The 18279-nt window shown below is 41.6% G+C and overlaps 1 protein-coding gene across 1 annotated transcript in view; it reads left to right on the top strand.

The window, feature by feature from the left end:
- The first annotated feature begins 221 nt into the window (after positions 1-221).
- The window catches only part of EFEMP1 (EGF containing fibulin extracellular matrix protein 1), a 49530-nt gene continuing 31472 nt past the window's right edge, over positions 222-18279 (top strand). Inside the window, exons 1-4 of the mRNA XM_082305222.1 lie at positions 222-335; positions 870-957; positions 3921-3969; positions 4148-4411. Coding sequence (XP_082161348.1) covers positions 877-957; positions 3921-3969; positions 4148-4411 — 394 coding nt within the window. The 5' untranslated portion in view covers positions 222-335; positions 870-876. The remainder of the gene's footprint in view (positions 336-869; positions 958-3920; positions 3970-4147; positions 4412-18279) is intronic.

Here is an 18279-nt window from a genome sequence, read left to right as displayed (position 1 = left end):
CGGGGGCCCGCCACCCCCGTCCCTCACAGACCCAACATGGCGGCGGCGCCCCGCACCTGCCCCGCCTCGGGGCGCCCCGGCCGGCGGCGGGCGGGCGCGGGGAGCGGCGAAGGGCCGTGCCCCGCCCCGCCGAAGGGCTCCGGCCGCCGCGGGGTCGGTAGGGGGCGTCCGGGGGCTCCGGTAGGAGCCGGGACCGTTTCTATTTAGCCGAAGGCCCGCGGCGAGGGGGGGGGAGAAGGAGAGCGAGCGGGCGCAGGCACCGCAGCGGAGCTAGCGGACGGACGGGGCCGAGCCGCCGCGGTAAGGCGCCGCCGGGAGCAGCGGCCCCGCCGCAGGTAGGAGCGGGCAGCGGGGGGCCGCTCCCCGGGGCAGGGCAGGGCGGCCCCGGGCCGAGCCCAGCAGGTGCCCGGCGGGAGCCGCTGGCGCACCTCGGCCCGGCGGTGGCTTCTCCCCGCGGGGAGGTGGGTCCCGGCGCGCCGCGGGCGGCGAGCTTTTGCTTTCCCCGAAGCACCGCTTCGCCACCCCGCAGCGTGCGATGGCAGGGCGGCCGCGCTGCCCGCTCCGCGCCCGGCGCCGCTCCGGGCTGCACCGCTTCCCGTCCCGCACTCAGTTATTTTAAACTCCGTTCGCTTATTATTATTTCCTCCCCCCCCCCCCCCCCCCCCAGCCGGATAAAACACAAGGGAGCGGAAGCCAAACCTCCCCCTCTTCTTGCGGGAGAAAAGGGGCAGCGCCCCGGCCGCTTCGCCCAGGTAGGGGCCGGGCCGCCGGGGCAGCAGCCGGGCCCCAGGGGCGGCGGCGGCGGCGTCCTCCGGCGAAGGGCAGCGCTGAACACATTCCCCTTCCTATTTGTTTTTCTTTCTTTCCAGGTTCACGATGTTGACAGCTATGTTCTTGGCTGCTCTCATTCTTATTACAGTACATTCGCAGGAAACTGAGGAAACCATAACGTACACGGTAAGGTTTAATAGAGTTCGAGATAATTACTGCTTTGCAGGGATTCTTTGCTAAACGACCCTTAAGAAAAACCAAATTTCTTGCCAATGTATAGCATGCAATACAAAGTTCTTTGAGTTCGAACGTTAACCATAAAATAAGCTGTTCCTGTACTGAAACTGCTTTAAAGTTGAAGCTGACAAGATTGAGCAAAATAGGCTACAACTGCCTGTTCTGAACAGCTGATCTATGTACCGAGCTGGATGAGCTGAACAAAACTGCAAGGCTTCAGCATTTTTTTAATCCATTTTCATAAAGATGGGGTCCCTAGGACCGTTATTTGAAATCTGTGGCTTTTGACAGATAATTAGGTCACACGCTCTTTTGTGTTTTCTTTTGGATATTTCAAGCTGTTTTTCACAAAATGCAAGTACTTCAAAATTCAGCGCTCTTAATGAAGCATCTAAGTTCTGGAGCGATCATAGGACTGTTAGTTTCTGAGCTGGTTTTGAGCAGTGGTTTTGCATGGCTTAATAAAATTGTACAAGAATACTGGAAAGAGGTTCTGCTTGTAACCAGTGATGGGGTAAGAGATTTAAAGGCCTTTTTTTTGTAAGGCTTTTTTTTTTTTTTTTTTTTTTTTAAATCTGCTTGTGTTCAGTCTTCGGCTTGCATAATGCATGTCATCGAAGGAGTGGCAATTACATCGGCTTGGGCTGGGGAAAAACCCGCATTTTCACATCTGATTACAGTTGTAATCCCTGCAACTTGCTTCATATGGGTGGACCTCTGAATATGCGTACAGACATGAGCGCAATGCCACACAAGCAGAAAATTCTGCACACATGCAAAAAGTTAGAGAACCACAGCCAAAGACTGAGATTGTGTCTTATACAAGTAATCCCACTGAAGTCAGTGGGATGGCTCAAGCAAGTAAATGTTGCAGAGACCTTATCATGGAAGACGGGGCTCAAAGAAGCCTCAAGTGAGCATCAGGCAGTCAGTCATAAAGTACTTTAACACTGGGCTTTAGAAGCAATAGATTTTTGAAGATTGGGAGTACTTCTATTTAGAGGCTTTTATGATTTTTAAGTCCCTATACGTAAGTGGAAACTGAAGATCTAAGTACCTTTTGAAAACCTAGACTAACATAGGGATCCCACCCCCTTCCTTTTCCGCATTTAATTATGTGTTCTTTTTAAAAAATTAAGCAGCATTTTCTGATAAGCTGACATAGTTCTGTTCATACCAATGGAAAATTTCTAGCATCCCTATATGACTTGGGTTCCTATACTCCATTTTCAAAGAGGTCTTAGCATTTATATGCTTCAATAATTATTAGACTCTAATCATGTAAAACTACTAAACAAAAAAACTTAGCTTTTGGAAATTTTACTCCTAGGATGCTACTGTTTCTCAGGTGTACGTTGTATTCGTTTAGGGCCAAATCTCTTTCTATTGTAAAAGTCCCTTCAGCTGCAGTACTAGATGGACTTGGCTCCTTACAGTTAAACAGACAGTACTTCTGTTGTGCATTAGCAGGAATCGGGCGATTCAGTAAATGCATGAATTAGCTGTTTTCCTTTGGGTTTGCGTTTTCATAGCTACAGTAACTTTGGTGGTGTCAACTCAGCATATAGTCATTCCTTCAGAGACTGAGAATTGTAATACAATTTGCTGTCCACTTACCCCTTTGGAAGAAAAAGCCTCCACAGTTACAACTCGCTGCTACATTTGGCAGGTTGCTGGTATCACCTGCAAATAAAGAAAATATTTTCAATCCTAATGCTGAGTCAGTGTCCGTTAGTAACGCGTTCCTCAGAATAACTCGAGGATAGTACGTGGAACAAGTAGATCTCAGCATCGGAAGGTCAAATTTGCCACTTGTATAGTTCCTCTGCAGCAGAGGAGTTGCAACAAGATTTAGCTTGCTTGACTGTGACTAATTACATTAGCCGACTCGATTCTTCTTTTCTATAGGGCCATTAAAGTAATATCCTAAGCAGCATAGCATCCACATGGACCCACACAGTACAGCTCCGTTGATTCATTGATATTTTAAATGTGTCTGCTGCAGTTGGTAGCATTGTGATACTTTGCTAATCAGTTTCTGTACTTGTCACCTGCGATAAAAGGTACTGCACTGTAGACAATTTAATGCTTTTGGGGAGAGGAATGATGAAGATGCCTACCTAGCTGCAGGGCGGAATATTTAAAATTCTTCCTGAAGTTACTAGTCTGCATTGATATGAATAGTTGCTGAGTATAGTCTTGTTTGAATTTTGCAAAGTCTTATTTATATAAGTAGTCCCTCTGTTGTAAACTCTAACCACTCATTGTATGTCCCCCAATATAAATTGTTCTTCCTAGACTGCAGTTCCTGGAGTCATGTGATTAAAAAGCATATGAATGAATTTCCAGCTGTCATGGGACCCTTTCCCATTGCTAGAGTGCTAATGGGAGGGAGGATGAAGTACAGGGGATAGCGGCCCACCAGCCCTCCTGGGAAACCGGCCCCAGGAGTGAAGGATGTTCACCTGGTAGAAGGCAGCGAACAAGATCAGAATTCAGAAAAACTTCCTCCTTTTTCATAAGAAGAATTTCGTACTGGTCAGCTAGGTCAGTCCAGAGGTTCATTTATGCCAGGATTCAGCCAATGACAGATGCTTTAAAACAGCATATAAGAACAAGGCAAAGAGGAAGCGATGCTTTTCACACTTTGTTCCTCAGCCCCAATAAAACCTACGCACTCACAACAAACAATATCTTAGGAACTTCCTGAGATAGAGGCTCTCTCTGTATATACTTCTTGTTGCTCCTGCACAGCAATGCTGTACCAATAGCCATTTCTCTGGCTTACCAAGGTATACAAGCATTGCATTTCCCTTAGTGTCAAACTTGGAGTTCATTGAAATATGCTCGACTATTTTTCCAAAATAAAGAATCGCAAGTAGCCTAATCTTTAATTTTTTTTTTCTCTATAGCAATGCACAGATGGCTATGAATGGGATCCTGTTAGGCAACGGTGCAAAGGTACAGTAAATAATTTTCAAAGACAGACTTGCCATTGGTATTCTTTAAGTATTATCATTGCACACCCCTGTTTTGGACAGGGAGGTGTGCTTGCATGTCTCATTGTGTTATTTGTATTAATAGCTGTTGCAGAAGGTTCGACTGTTAAAAGCATGACTTGTGTTGTTGCTAACCACAGATATTGATGAATGTGAAATAGTCCCAGATGCATGTAAAGGTGGGATGAAATGTGTTAACCACTATGGAGGATACCTCTGTCTACCTAGAACAGCACAAATTATTGTAAATGAGCGAGAGGAAGCAGCAGCTGCTGAATCCACTAGTGGTCGAAACAACGTCATTCGACGGACTCCAGCGGATCCCCACCGTGCCCCTCCAAACCCAACTCATCAAATTCAGTGTGCAGCTGGGTATGAGCAAAGCGATCACAATGTGTGCCAAGGTAAGCAAGCTGCCGTATGTTTTACTTTCCGTATAATTGGAGTGCATGTGATAACAAATGTAATGCCTGGAAAATGACAGCCTAGAACTCTTGCATTTAACAGCATATATTGTTGCACCATTAAAGTGGACACGTACACGCTTCCTTAAGATACATAAATAAAATACATATATGTTGTTATTGTTCAAGGTAACAGAACTTGCAGTTTGTTGCAGCCTTACAGTCTGTTCCACCTATTTCAGGCTAACAAGTAGAATTAATTCTGTTGTCTGTAGATCCTCAAAAAAAACCCAAAACCCTCAATGCAAGTAAGCAACTTTAGTCAAACGTTTTGTATTGTATTAAGTATATCCAGGAGAGGCAGTGCTTTGGAAAAAGTAGGCAACATAGCAAGTCGTATTATAGGTGATCTCTAAATATTTGTAAAACTACGTGTTTTTCAGTAAGTGAATAATGAATGGAACAAAAATTAACCACCATATGAACTTTTGCTTAGACTGGATTGTAACGCAGAAGAATACAGTGGGTTTAGTACGTATGATGAAGCGGTAGGAACCAAACATCCGAACAGCTTGTGCTCTTCTGATCTCTATGGAAGTAGTTCTACGCAGACCCTGCCAGCTTACTTCCAGTCGTAGTCTAGCCAGTCTCTGAAACTATGGCAATGAAGAGCTTTCATCTGAGTGTACGTACACCACACACGGTGCCAAAATTCTCAGGGTATTAGCAATGTTAATTGTATGCATTCAGGAACCAGACTCACAAGCACTACTGTAAACTAAGGCTGTTTCATTTATTATTTTATATAAATAGTTTACTCTTATACTTGCTGAAGTAACAAATGTTTCATCCACTGTTTTGTTTTCTTTCATAAAAATATATTCTACTCCTTGTTCAGAAACTTGGTTTGCAAGCACGTTTTGGGATACCCATGCAAACAGAGGGCAAAACTTGACCCCACGGTTCATCTTTTCCACTCTGTGGCCTGTAACAGTATAATCATATAAAATAGTACTTGAGTGGCTATAATCAGGGCAAGCTGTAATATACAGTGGTACTTCCTTTCTCTCTGGTATTCATGTATACAGAACGTTATTTATCACTAGTAAGTAAATTCCCTGTCATTCTGAAGCATAGTAATCATCATGGAGGCTGGATAAGTTATTTTTGTAGGCAAAGCCTTGAGTTGCATTTCTGGCTTATCTGCTAATGTTCAACATTTCTGTCACTCTAAGTCAAGAACATCAAGTAAAGAACCTACAGCAGGAGGTCAGTACCATGATCCCCTTAACCCTGAGCGTACACTTAGGGTTAGCAAAGAAAAATCAATGCTGTGGATGGCAAATGATTTTTTCCTTAGCTTAACTTGGCAAATTAGCAGCAGAACCAGGAACAGAATACCCGACTCCCGTGTTTGATCTGGCACTCCCTCCTTCAGGTGATGCTGCGTTACTGTGGCTGGTCCTCACCTTTGCTGGTGAATTGCAATAAAATGCTTCAACTTTTAGTGTGTAACAACATTTTTGTTCGATTAAAAAAGGCAAGCGATGCTAGAAAATTTCCAAACATGAACATCACATTTGCTACAGTGGCTTTAGATGTATAAATTGGGGATAGCATAGGAAAGTTTAACAGCATGTAGTACCAATCCCTTGTATTCCAAATAAAGGTTGAGAGTTAGGGTTAACTGAGAGACCGACAACTGGTTGAGGTTTTTGTTTTGTTGAGAAGATTGGTGGTGATACATTACTATTATTTCACTCCATGCTCTGGCTTTCCTGAAACTTGCAACTGAATATTTATATTCAATTCACAAATCTTTGGTTAATTTATAACAACAACTAACTGTTGTTATAGTACCAGAACTTTTTAACTAGCAGACACACAAACTATGGTGAAATCTTGGGCTTGACTGAATCAGAGTTTTGCTACTAATTTCTTCATGCCAAAACTTCAATCTAAATGCAGAAAGCATGGAAATATTACTGTTTAAAAGTTGAAATGCATTGTACTGAATGAATTCCAGCTGGAAAAAGGGTAGTGGACAGTGTGCTTGAAAGAAAGGATAAAAGACTTCTGGAGCACTTAAAGCATGCGTTCAACTTCATGATCTTCATGCTTTTCACTGCTGAAAATATCTTATAAAAGATAATCTTGATCAGCAATGGTCCCACTGTGGATTTATTTAATTATGGTTAAAAGACTTTGCTATGATAACTGCTTGAGGCTCCTAGGGAGTGTAACTTACACATATAGTCACACTTAAGCTTGTTTTATTGTTTAGTAAATCAAATATGAAGTCCAGCTCCTTCTAATTGTTTGCAGATGTATGACATTTTCCTTCCAGTCCAGCAGCACTAAGTATTTTATAACCAATGTGAAAGTGTGGAGACCTCTGTTTAAAACAATAACATGCTCTGAGGAGCTGTATTACTGACATCATACTGGAGTATGAGGGGCCTTCTGTTTTAATACAAACGTCCACTCCCTTTTTAAACATTGAATAGCGAAGGTACGATAGGCCGAACACACTCGTGTTGGTTTCTGTGTTTGGAATAAACACGCATAAATGACACTAGTCCTGCTGGATGTTAAGAGGCTTCAGTGATATGCTGAGCCTCATCGTTAGGTAAAGCATGATGCAGCGTGGCCAGATCCTGTTTCTGTTGACAGGAATGAGAAACATTGAGAGGCACATGATTCTCTGCACTTCTTAATCTACCAAAACATAGCCATATGCCTGAGTTACAAAAGATACTTAATACCTTCTTAACTTCTGACCTGAAGAAACCAAGTGACAACTACGATATTTAGCAGTGTTGAGAGTTTTGTCTGCAATGCATGCTGTTATTTATCAGAGACCATGTAGCACCTGAATAGCACAGGTGGCAGGTTGATAGCAAGCCACACTGCCTTGCAGAAGACAACTCCGCAGAAATGACTGCAGTTTCCCATGATATACATCATTTTTGTAACTACAAGTGATCAGAAACATGTTCTTGTATAACTGTGTTGATGTTAGAAGTGTGGGTTGCAAAAATTTCCTGGGAAATTCTTAAGATACTGTACACAAGCACTAAGTGCCAGGAATCCCCAAAACTGATGAAAAGATGCGGGGAAGTTATTCTGGAGGAAGAGCTCTTCTGTAGCAAATGTACAGAGCACTGCGTTTGGTGCTTCAACTTAAAACAGTTTAACTGTACCTTAAATTCTGGGTTTATGACCTTAACTAATCCCCCCTCCCCATCTCTGTAGAGTCAGTTCCCACTTCACTGTCACTTCTAAATTTGCCCTTAACTCAAAGGGCTGCTGAATTGGTCCCGAAGGTAGAGTCCCACATGGGGCACCTGCCAGCACTTTCAGGAAGCTGCTCAGATGTTGACCTGTCATTGTGGGAGCATCACGCAAATTGGGAAAAGCAAAAAACAGAGTGAGAAATCTTTTTTAAGCAAATTACTGAGTTAGCTAATACTCATAGACACTTTTTGCCTGATTAAAAAAGCATAAATAGCTGTGCTCTGTTGCCTGCATACAAGACTGAATTGTATTTCTACTGTGGTGTTAGGCTCTCCGTGATTTGCGTCTGCTCCTATTGAAGTCAAAAGAAAATCACCCAATTAATTCAATTTTGTCAAATCTAGTCTTCAAGAAACTACTAGCTTTTCCTAGAACGTTAATGACACTTGGATGAAAAAAAGACCAAAGGTACCAAATAACCTATAAACTTGAGAAGGGAAAAGAATTTCTTTATTGCCTTCCAATCATGTTGGCAATACAAGCAACAAAGTAAGCAAACTTTTTTGCTCTTCAGCTAGATTAGCTTCCTATATTTCTCTAGTCTCCTTATAACCCTATGTGCTCTTGTGACTGTAAAATACAGGGAGGAGAGAGGTTGTAATGAAAGATATCAATGCTTTCTTACACGGAAGAGAGACATTTTCCCAGTAGTTCTGCCTAGACTTGGTAGATGTTGATTGCTTTTTCCTTCTCTGTGGGGGGAGGAAAGGAATTAACTTGTTTTCTGTGCTGTGGTTATTTTTCCCCTGCAAAAACATTTTAGGATCTCTTCATTGGCAGGGGTTAGGTTTTTGTTTGGTTGTTTTATTTAATTTTCCAGTACTTTTCAAAGTAACTTACCATACTCAATCTAGGCTTTTACCTCAAGAAGTTAACAAAGTGTAAATAAGTTAAATAAGCCTAAATTCCTTTTTTTTTTTTTTTTTTTTTTTTAAGGAGAGAAGGACAAGGGGGAGCAGTTCATGACGTTTTGTTTTCCATACAGAAATCACTTTATATTATATACATATGTATATACATCAGGGATGTGGAACTAGCATATGAAGGACACAAATTAGAAATTGGGTAAGTGCAGGTGCACTGAGCCTGGCCCTTTGCAGAACTGGTTCAGATTGGAGAGTGTGGGCATGCCTCTGGCAGGGTGCTCCCCGTTGACATTTTGGCTGGGGTACAGGCTGCACTTCTGAAATGCCCCTCCTAATGAGCCTCGATTTGCCTCACCAAGCGGTCTTGGAACATGCAAACCAGATCCCGTTCAGATGAAACTAAACCTGAAGTGCACTGCAGGAGTGCCACTAATACACCACAGCCACTAACAAGCCTTCAGGCTCCAGGGCCAGACTAGATCAAGCCCAGAGACCCTCAGAAATGCATGTACTGGGACAGGAGCACCTCTGCACCAACTTCTAATCTGCTCCTATGGGTCCACGCTATTTGCCAATATAGACATAACCTAAAATACACCTATACTAGCTTCTTAGGCTGGCTCCCAAAAAATTTTAGGGAGCCTTTTGTAGAATATTGCCTGTAGTTTAGAAGAGTGCAGCATTCCAAGTTTTCCCACTTCTTGCATTTAAGGAGTAACACTTTCAGGAATACTTGTAAGAGAGCCTGAGTTTTGACAAGTTTAGTTTCAGAGTTGTTCCTCTCAACAGCACAAGACCTGTTTAGTTTGAGGAAAGGATGAAGAAAGAGGCTGTGGTAGGAAAAATAACGTCTGGTTATCTGTTTTAGGAGACCATTAGTTCAAAGTGCTTACTTAGGCACAGTTCATATGCACATATGTTTGCCGCAGTGCTTCAGCAAGCAGGGAATACTTGTTGCCAGCAGTAGCCACCCTAAGAGACTGACCTGGTTACACATGCCATTTAAATACTAATTACTTGGAAAAGCTGTAGGAATTTTGCAGGTCTGAGAGAATCCACAGAAGGATACAAGCTGACATTTTCGCAGCTCTTTGTACTGAGTGTTCATAGATGCCAATTAATTTCTTGTACATTTGGGTACGTCATGCAGAGATCATCTTTCATCAGCCCATCCTGAACCAATTGTTCAAGCTGTTAATCTGTGAAACCACTGCCTTTTGCTGCAAAGAGCCCTTTCTGGAGCATCTCTTTAATAGCCTTGAGGGACCAGAGGGGAGGTCACAAAAAACCATCTTGTTTTGAGGGCCTGAGGGCCTGTTTTTGGGCATTTTCAGAATTTGGCCACTCTGAATCATCTTCCCATCTGTGCTATTTGCACAGCTGTGAGTGTCATGTCAAGACCTTGGATAGATATTCTCTGTTCTGTCTGACCATTTTACTGTGAACATCCATCACAAGCATAAATACTAGCAGCTGCTTTACTTCCTTTAGTTACTTACTGCTTTTCCATTATTCTGACCCCTGCAGGAATATGCTCAGTACGTTGCAGCTAAAGATTCGTACCATATGCTAATCACACGAAGTGCCCTAGATGCAGGCAGGCTTCCGAAAGTTGTATTTACCTTAGCTTCCTGAAGTGCAATTACGCAGGCGAGCACTGAACTTCAAGTTTAAGTAAACTCATTAGCAGTTCTCATGGTTTCTTATTCAAGAAAAATGGGATCATACAGTAGTCACATTGACTGTCATACTTGTGGGTTTGATTTGTTGATTGTAAAGCCTGTTTGCTTAGCAGCTCTGAGGAGGCTAATGTTTTGACAGACAAAACATAGCAAATGTATTCAGAAGGCACATGGCCTGAAGAAAGTCCAAACCTCCAGCCATCTGTCCTCCTTCACAATTTCACTCTCCAAGGTGGAGGCCTTTTTCGTAATGCCATCGGGAATAACACCAGATAGCAAAGGGGCAGAATGCACTTATGTCTGATCCTGACTGGGCATCCCAGTATACTTGGCACCCCATTAAGAGGCACAGGGTATTTATAATCTCTCTGTATCTGTTGCAGACACTCAGACACAAGCATGCTAAAAGTCCGTAAACCCCACAAGGAATGACAGCTATCATCTGTTGCGTTCAGTAGCATCAGATAGCATAAAACACCATTTGTGGGAGCGCGGGCTGGCTTGTGTTCCCTGTGGCAATACCTGCTGTCAGTGAATTGCAGTCTACGGAGCTCCAGTGATACAGAAAGTTTCGCTAGCAGTATCAGCAGTGTGAGGGCATCCTGGCAGCTACTTTTAGCACCCTTCTTGGATAATTTTATAGTGATACCATTGCCACTTTGTGGATAGATTCTTCCTCCCATACTTCCATGAAAGAATTATAGCAACATGCTCCATGTGTGTGCTTTGAGCAGGTCTGTGGTTATTTCATCTCAGCCTACTGCGTTCTTTAGCCTTTAGTTTTTTAGCGTGCTGAGAAAGGTTGTGTGTTCTTCCAATTGTTTGTTCAAGGTAATTTTCTCTCAACCACCACTTTTTTTCTCTGTTTTCCAACCTGACTCCTGTTTCAGATTACTTAGTATATACTGGAAATGCTCTTGCCTGTGTTCTGTTTTCATTTTTGAAGTTTGGGTTACTGAGTCCCGTTTTCTAACCCTACAACGTATCTAAAGGATCTCAGCATTACTGACACACGGGACTTTTTAAAGGTCCAAGACATTTCTTGAGCATCTCTAATGATAGGATGCTAATTTAGCAAGCTGGAAAACTAGTTCAAGAGCTGAAGTGCAGAACTGTTATTTTCCTTATTTTATTCTCTTTCCAAGTGATTTTCTTCATTTCTTTTTCCTGCTGGCAAAGGAAGATGATAGCTGCTGTTTGTATTTACCTTTCTGTGTGTGCCAAAACAGTCCTAAAGGAAGAACAAAGCTTCCCGCAGATACAGAAGTGGTCTGTTTGATTCTTCGCTGTACCACCTAGTGATGCCTACGTTCCTTTGCATATCCTTTACTAAAGGAAAATATCTACTGCACGATAGCCAAGCAAACCAGTCTCCACCATTACTTGAATTAATTCGGCATGTTGTTTAGGCTTGCTATTTTGCCAGTTTCCTATCGTCGAGGACAATAAGAATATAGTGTTATAGGACCATGCTAGTGAGGTATTTTTGGTCTGGTGGGAATCACAATGAGAGAGTAATTTTTGAGTTTCACCTTACACGTTGCATCTTAAACATTCTGGATATTTTGTGGTATAGTCAGCTGTTCTTGTACAGCACTCTGTCACGGCGTCCCCTTTGTCCTGTGTGCGTGTGTTAACTAAGAGCTTCTACTTTTTGGTCATGGGTTTCATATAAGATGAGTTTGGCCATCTCCTTTCATTATACTTCAAGAATATTTATTCTCATTTCCCCTCTGTGATGCTTTTTGAGCTATTTTTTCTGGACTGTCACTATTTATGCCTGTTCTATAATACTTCATACAAGATTTAAGCATCCTTTCGACTGAAGGGTTCTTATAAAAGGGAAATTTGCCACATACCTGTCGTAAAGTTTAGTTGCTTCTATCCACAAGATGGAACGATCTGAACTTGGCTAGTAAGATCTCTTCTCTCTGTGTGTGACAAGAATATATAGAACAGGTAATCAGCCATGTAAGGTTCATGGATAAAAAGCATGATACTTCACAAAGATTATATCTTTTTTCATCTTTAATTTGCTATGTTTTGTTTTCATTGCAGCCAGAAAGCAATAGTTTCGGAGAAAAAGCTATTTGCCATAATGCAATATACAGCAAAATTTAACCTGAAAGAACATATTAAATGCACAAGAATCCTGCTTGTACCTTCTTTCATTTACATTTTAACTTTACTAAAAATACAGGAGGTATTTGCAAATTACAAAGCTATGAAGTAGTTTAGTATACTATATATATGTAGTTATTATAAAATACCTCTTATGCTCACTCACATTGTGTTTTATTTGTTGATCTGAAATCACGTTAAAAGTTGGTTCTATTGTAAGTATAGTGGAGAAATTATTAATTTTTGTTATGTATAATTACACGATAAAACCTGTAGCTCTGAAGCTGGAAAAAGTTACTAAGAAAACAACATATGTTACACACGCTTTTGTAAGCTACAGTGCTAAAAGTTCTTGAGGCCTAGAAATTAATGATACCTTTTCTGGCATAATGTCTCCCAATCTCTTAATTAGGCATTTTTAGAACTAGATATTCAGTAGACCCTTATCTGTTGCTGTTACTGAATACCTTAAGTCACTTCACCTAACTGAAAAACGCCCCATAGCTATTCTGCAGTGAGAAGGTGGGGTTTGGTTTTTTGGTTTGGGGTTTTTTTTTTGGTTGGTTGTTTTTTGGGGTTGATTTTTTTTTTTGTTTGGTTTTTGTTTGTTTGTTTTTAACACAGCTTTGATAGTAAGAAATGAAAAATAACAAAACGCTAGTTTTCAGGAGGTGGGAAAAATAGTATTTGTTTGGTCAGGGATAGTGGTGATGACCATTAGATGGCTAACCACGGAAATAAGTACAATTCTTAAATAGGATGATAAAGGATTCAGTGTATGAAGGTGTATCTCCTGGGAAGAGATGTTTACTTTGGGAAGCTCTGAATCTGTCTTTATTAACTCCTGATTACAAAAAGTCATGCCTTTGAGTGGACATAGCCAGGCGTCATTTAAGCCTATTTAAAACAGATCTGAAAAGACGACGTGGCTGAGCTTTCTTTTACAAGCTGAATTTAATCTGGAGTAAGCTTCTATTCTAATGCATGACCCGGTACGATATGATATAAGCAAATCTGACATTGCACTTGAGCATGTTTAGTCCGTGCCTGAACAGATGTTCATCTATGTAGTTTCCTGAGTACAAAGAGAACTTGTTCAAGGATTTTGATACGCATATGCCTGCATGGGTGGGATTTCTGTTAACAGGTAACTGCTCATAACGTGTGCTATCAAACCTCAATAGATAGCAAAAGCAACAGGGAGCATGGCGATTTTAAAGTTTGAAGCCCGAATGGCTTCAGGACTGTTTTTTGTCCATCAACACCAGTAAAATATTCAGCCTGAGTTTTCAGAGTAATTGGTCACTGTCTACCCATTAATCTTTTCTTTCAAAAAGATGGTCTTTATAAAGGTGAACTGGCCTTCTGCTGGCCTCTGAGTAAATAATCATCTCATCTACTTTGATACTATTGACACCTAAATTCCACTAACAGCTGTAACTTGCACCAAAAGCAAAACTTTGGTAAGTCAGATTACTGTGTAAAACTGATGTTCATATGAAGATTCAGAAGTTTGTTTTTCAATAATTGAAATTCACAAGAGTTTAAGAAATCCAGGGGAAAAAGATAAGACATCTTATGGGATGAAAAAATACCATGGTGCCAGAAAAACAGTAATATGGACAATCAATTACTGCCTATTTCTTAGCATTAACAATTTAAAAAGAAATCCTTATCAATACTGTAAGAGCTGCCTGTTCTAATAGAAGTAGTTAGAATTGAAAAATGCAAGGACTTTTGACAGGTAATAATTTTCTGTATGGTTTTAAAGATATTGCCAATAAGGTAACATTTAATAACAGACTTGCAGAGAGGAAAGGAATAAAACGTGGCAAAGTGGGCAGAAATTTAAGTGTGATTTCAGCTGACTTGACCTAGCTTATCAGAAAAATGGAAAAGCAACCTCTGTCTAGATGTACTCAGTGGAGAATTTTGGATATCTGGGCTGCATTAGAAAAGAGCTGGAATTAACTACACATCTAGAAGCAACAAATACAGTTCACTATTTGGAGAAGGTTCATCTAAGTTGATAAACATAGTATCATTTCAAGGAATAGATATCTTTGCCAAGTGCCTTAAAAAATAGTTACCAAGTTCCACATCAATTTCGAAACCATTTTGTTTTGCACCTGTGTTACCAGGTCTTACTTGTATTTTTATATCTTGTAGTATTTAAAGCACTTGCTCAGTAGATGAATTTGTTTTCAAGGGTCTTTCTTATCAGGAACAAGTTCTCCACATAGCTTTTAGATGATAACGGTGAACCGGATAATGGATTGCCTGTCACAGCTAGGGCTAGTTAAAAGCAGTAATATTTCAATAGGCAGCGTTGTAGTTAGTGCATAGTCACATCAGAAATAAGCAGTGCTTTGGAACACCCACACATCTGCCCCCGTCGGCTGTGGAAGATACCCGACTTTATTCCTCCCAGCAGTTGTTGGAAACTAAATCAGGAAAGCGTGCAGAATCCAAAAGTCATTCCCATTTCCCAGGGGTAAAGAAAAAACACATTCTTATCTGAAGTCATTCTGCTTGCATTTACTCTGCATCTAGATCTTCCTCAGTCTTGTCTGTCTTAAGACAGATTTTCTTTCCAGCTTGCTCTTTGTATATTGCTTGAGTAGAAAAGAAGTACAGGATGGTTACAAGACCCTAAGTAAAGACATTGCCAACACTTCTAGGCCCAGTATTTTTTACCCAGTGCAGAGGACGCTGCGCAAGCAGATAAAAACAAGTCCGAAGTCAGCAGCGTTGTGCTGGTTGAGCACCTCTTGGGCTGCTGGGCTTGCAGAAGCAGGAGAGCATTGCAGCTCAACTGAGCCTGAGCTGGAAGAGAGTTATAACTATCCTCCGATATGGCTTGCGCACTGCCAAAGTTGGGTACAGGAGAAAACCACCAGTTTTTCCCCATCATAAACACTGTTTGACTATTATTTAAACAATCCAGAAAATGTATTTATAAATTCTAACCTGTTATTCAGCATGTGGCAAATGATTATTTTGGGGAGGGGGCTGCTATTTTTTTGTGTTCCAAGATAAAGTATTCCTCTATCAGAAGGCTCTATATGCCTATAAAAGGAAAAATTCTCCGTTTCTTTATTAAAATATAATCTTTATTAAAAGGTTGCTTTGTTATGTGTTCAAATCAAAATGTTCTCTCCATTATGATCACACTCAAATTTCAGTATTCACCGTTCAGAGAATCTCTTCCTTACTATGTATGCAGATTTATAAGGCTCCAGGCACCTTTGAAATAAATTGAAAGCACAGCCATGTAATAAAGCCAAAACCAGAAACTAGCCAAGGAGATCCACCCAGCAACACCCTCGAACACCCTCAGCCTCTTCCCCTAAGCACAGCTTTAGAGCACTAGTCCTGATCTTGTCTCCGCTTTCTCCACCCTCGTGAAAGCTTCCTGGGGGATTCCCCGGCGAGCAGAGAAGCCGGAGCTATGCGAGTGGCTGTTCGTGATGCAGAAACAGTTCACTTGCTTGATTTTCTTACCTATCAAACAGCTCATAAGGAGTGCGGCTGTTTGCAATACTGCTCAGCCCATTTCAAGAGGAGTATTGCAAAATAAGAGCAGCTCACAGCCGGAGAAAGCAACAGTTAGGGGATGAGGAGAGATTTTAACAACTGAGAAAGAGATAAGCATGGCAAAACCATACAGAAAAAATGAAGGGGTTGGAGAAAGCAGACTTGCGACTGCTGTTTTGCACTTTGAAACGCAGCAATTCAAAACTTAATTTATGATGCTGAAAGGTGGTATGGTCAGAGGACCCCAGAAAAGGAAACGCTTCCTGAACTCCCTGCTCATAGGAGACGAGCGAGGCCAACAATTTAAGAACTTAATTAAACAAAGGTCCGGACATTTTATACAGTGAGACCAGAAGTTTAAAAAGAACAACTTGTGAAAGGGATAACAAACCAAATTTCTATGTTTAAGGCAATCTTTAATTATTAAAGAATATCAGGATTAGGTTAATTGTTGGAAAGTAGATTGGCAATACCTATACCCTTCCGAGGTACCTCATGCCCAATTTGAGAAAACATAGCGTGTTAAGTTTTCCATCTTTCTGCATTTGGTGGCTGCTACCTGTGGCTTGAGCATGAAGCCCATTCCCCAGAGCTTTGATTAATCGGTCTGGTGGACGTCGGTGTTCGATATCATAATGGAACCACTCCCTGCCCTACAAGCTGCAGAAGGTTGAGACTTTTTTAAGAGAGCAAACCAGTGTAATTCTGTTGAAAATTAAAACCATTGGGAAACTTAGACAAAAATTTCTGTAATTCTGACAGAATTGTGATGTATAAACTGAGTGTTAGCTGTCATATGCAATTTAGAACATTTCTAAATCAAAAAGAAATCAGGTATTAATATCAGAACATTTTCATTGTAGGAATCTCAGTTTGTTATTGTGAGGAAAAGCATGCAATACTGAAATTCAGTGACATCATTTTGTACTGCCACAGCGTGCAGGGGCCTTACTTGGGCTCCGTTCTTCTGGACACCATATGCATGTAGAAGGAAGTCTGTCCTGCTCCGAACAGCTTAGCGGTGCATGCGCTTGCATACCTTAACAAGCGCACGCTACACAACACTATTGCTGTGTTTAGTGTTGTATTTGGGACAAAAGCAGCAGCGGCTTATATCATTCTTTGCATCTGTCATGTCCAACCTAGCCAAAAACTGGCCTCAGCAAATTCTGGCTCGTAGATGCTGTGGGAGCCCCGGGGGCTCCATACACATGCCTCATCTGTGACCAAACAGGGGCTAAGGAGCCATTTCACAGCGCCTTGTCCTCAGGGTGGAGTCACACTCCTACGACAGCTATGATCATTAGGCTGAAAGCAAAATATTGAAGAGACCAAAGGGACCAATTGGGATTTTCACAGACTGAATGGCCACTCAGGGGGTTCAGCCAGAAAGAACGATCCTAAGTGTCTAAAAATATGAAAAATAGCAAAAAGGCGACACAAAAATGTTTGTTAATTTGGCTGTAACGTTCCAAGCGGGACAGCCATGGGATCTGCCTGGATCAGCACAAGACCGTCTTTGCAGAACACCGCAGAAGCTCACGCAAGGCACCAGCTGACACGCACTCCAGCTTGACGGCATAAACTTACAGAACCGTCTCTGTCACACAAATTCAGATTCAAGACAGCATTACTGTCCCATTGGGATGCAATTGGGATGGGCTGGGTAGACAACAGCCCTTAAAAACTGGAATGATAATATGCAGGTTTTTCCATTCCTATCATTTGTCCTTAATTTGAAAAATTAAATGCTTATGTCCCATTGTTAACTATTCTTAGCACTAATTTCACAATTTAGCCCAGTGATGACCAAATGGCTTCCTTACAGTTTTTTTTCTCCTCTCAGTTCACAGCTGTCCTGAATTTATTTAGTTCAGTGCTTAGGTTGCATAAAAAAAAAGTTCTGTGACTCAGCCTCCATAAATGTTTTCATGAGAAACCTCACTTGACTCAACTCCTGCCTGAAGAACATTATCTGTAAAAAGTCAGAGGAAAGAAAGGTAGTACAGTTCCCCATTCTAGTTAATAGCTTAGAATATATTTACAGCATCATAGAATGATTTAGGTGAGAAGGGACCTCAGGAGGTCTCTAGTCAACATCCTGCTCAAAGCAGGGTCAGCTCCGAGATCAGACCAGGTTCATCAGACCCTTAGACCAGGGAGGTTTATCCAGTCAGGTCTTGAAAACTCCTGTGGATGGAGAGTGCACAGCCTTTCTGGGCAACCTGTTCCACTTCTTGACTGCCCTAATGGTGAAAGAGGTTTGTCCTTATATCCCATCAGAACCCCTCCGTTCAATTCACCCAAGATTAATAGAGACAGACGAGAGATGTGCTAAAGATGCAGGCTTTCTCTCTGCCTCCCC

Source organism: Platalea leucorodia (genome assembly GCF_965183815.1).
Source record: "Platalea leucorodia genome assembly, chromosome: 3".
NCBI classification, from domain to species: domain Eukaryota; kingdom Metazoa; phylum Chordata; class Aves; order Pelecaniformes; family Threskiornithidae; genus Platalea; species Platalea leucorodia.
Note: the sequence above shows the minus strand (reverse complement) of the source record. Positions and strands in the feature narration are given on the sequence as shown.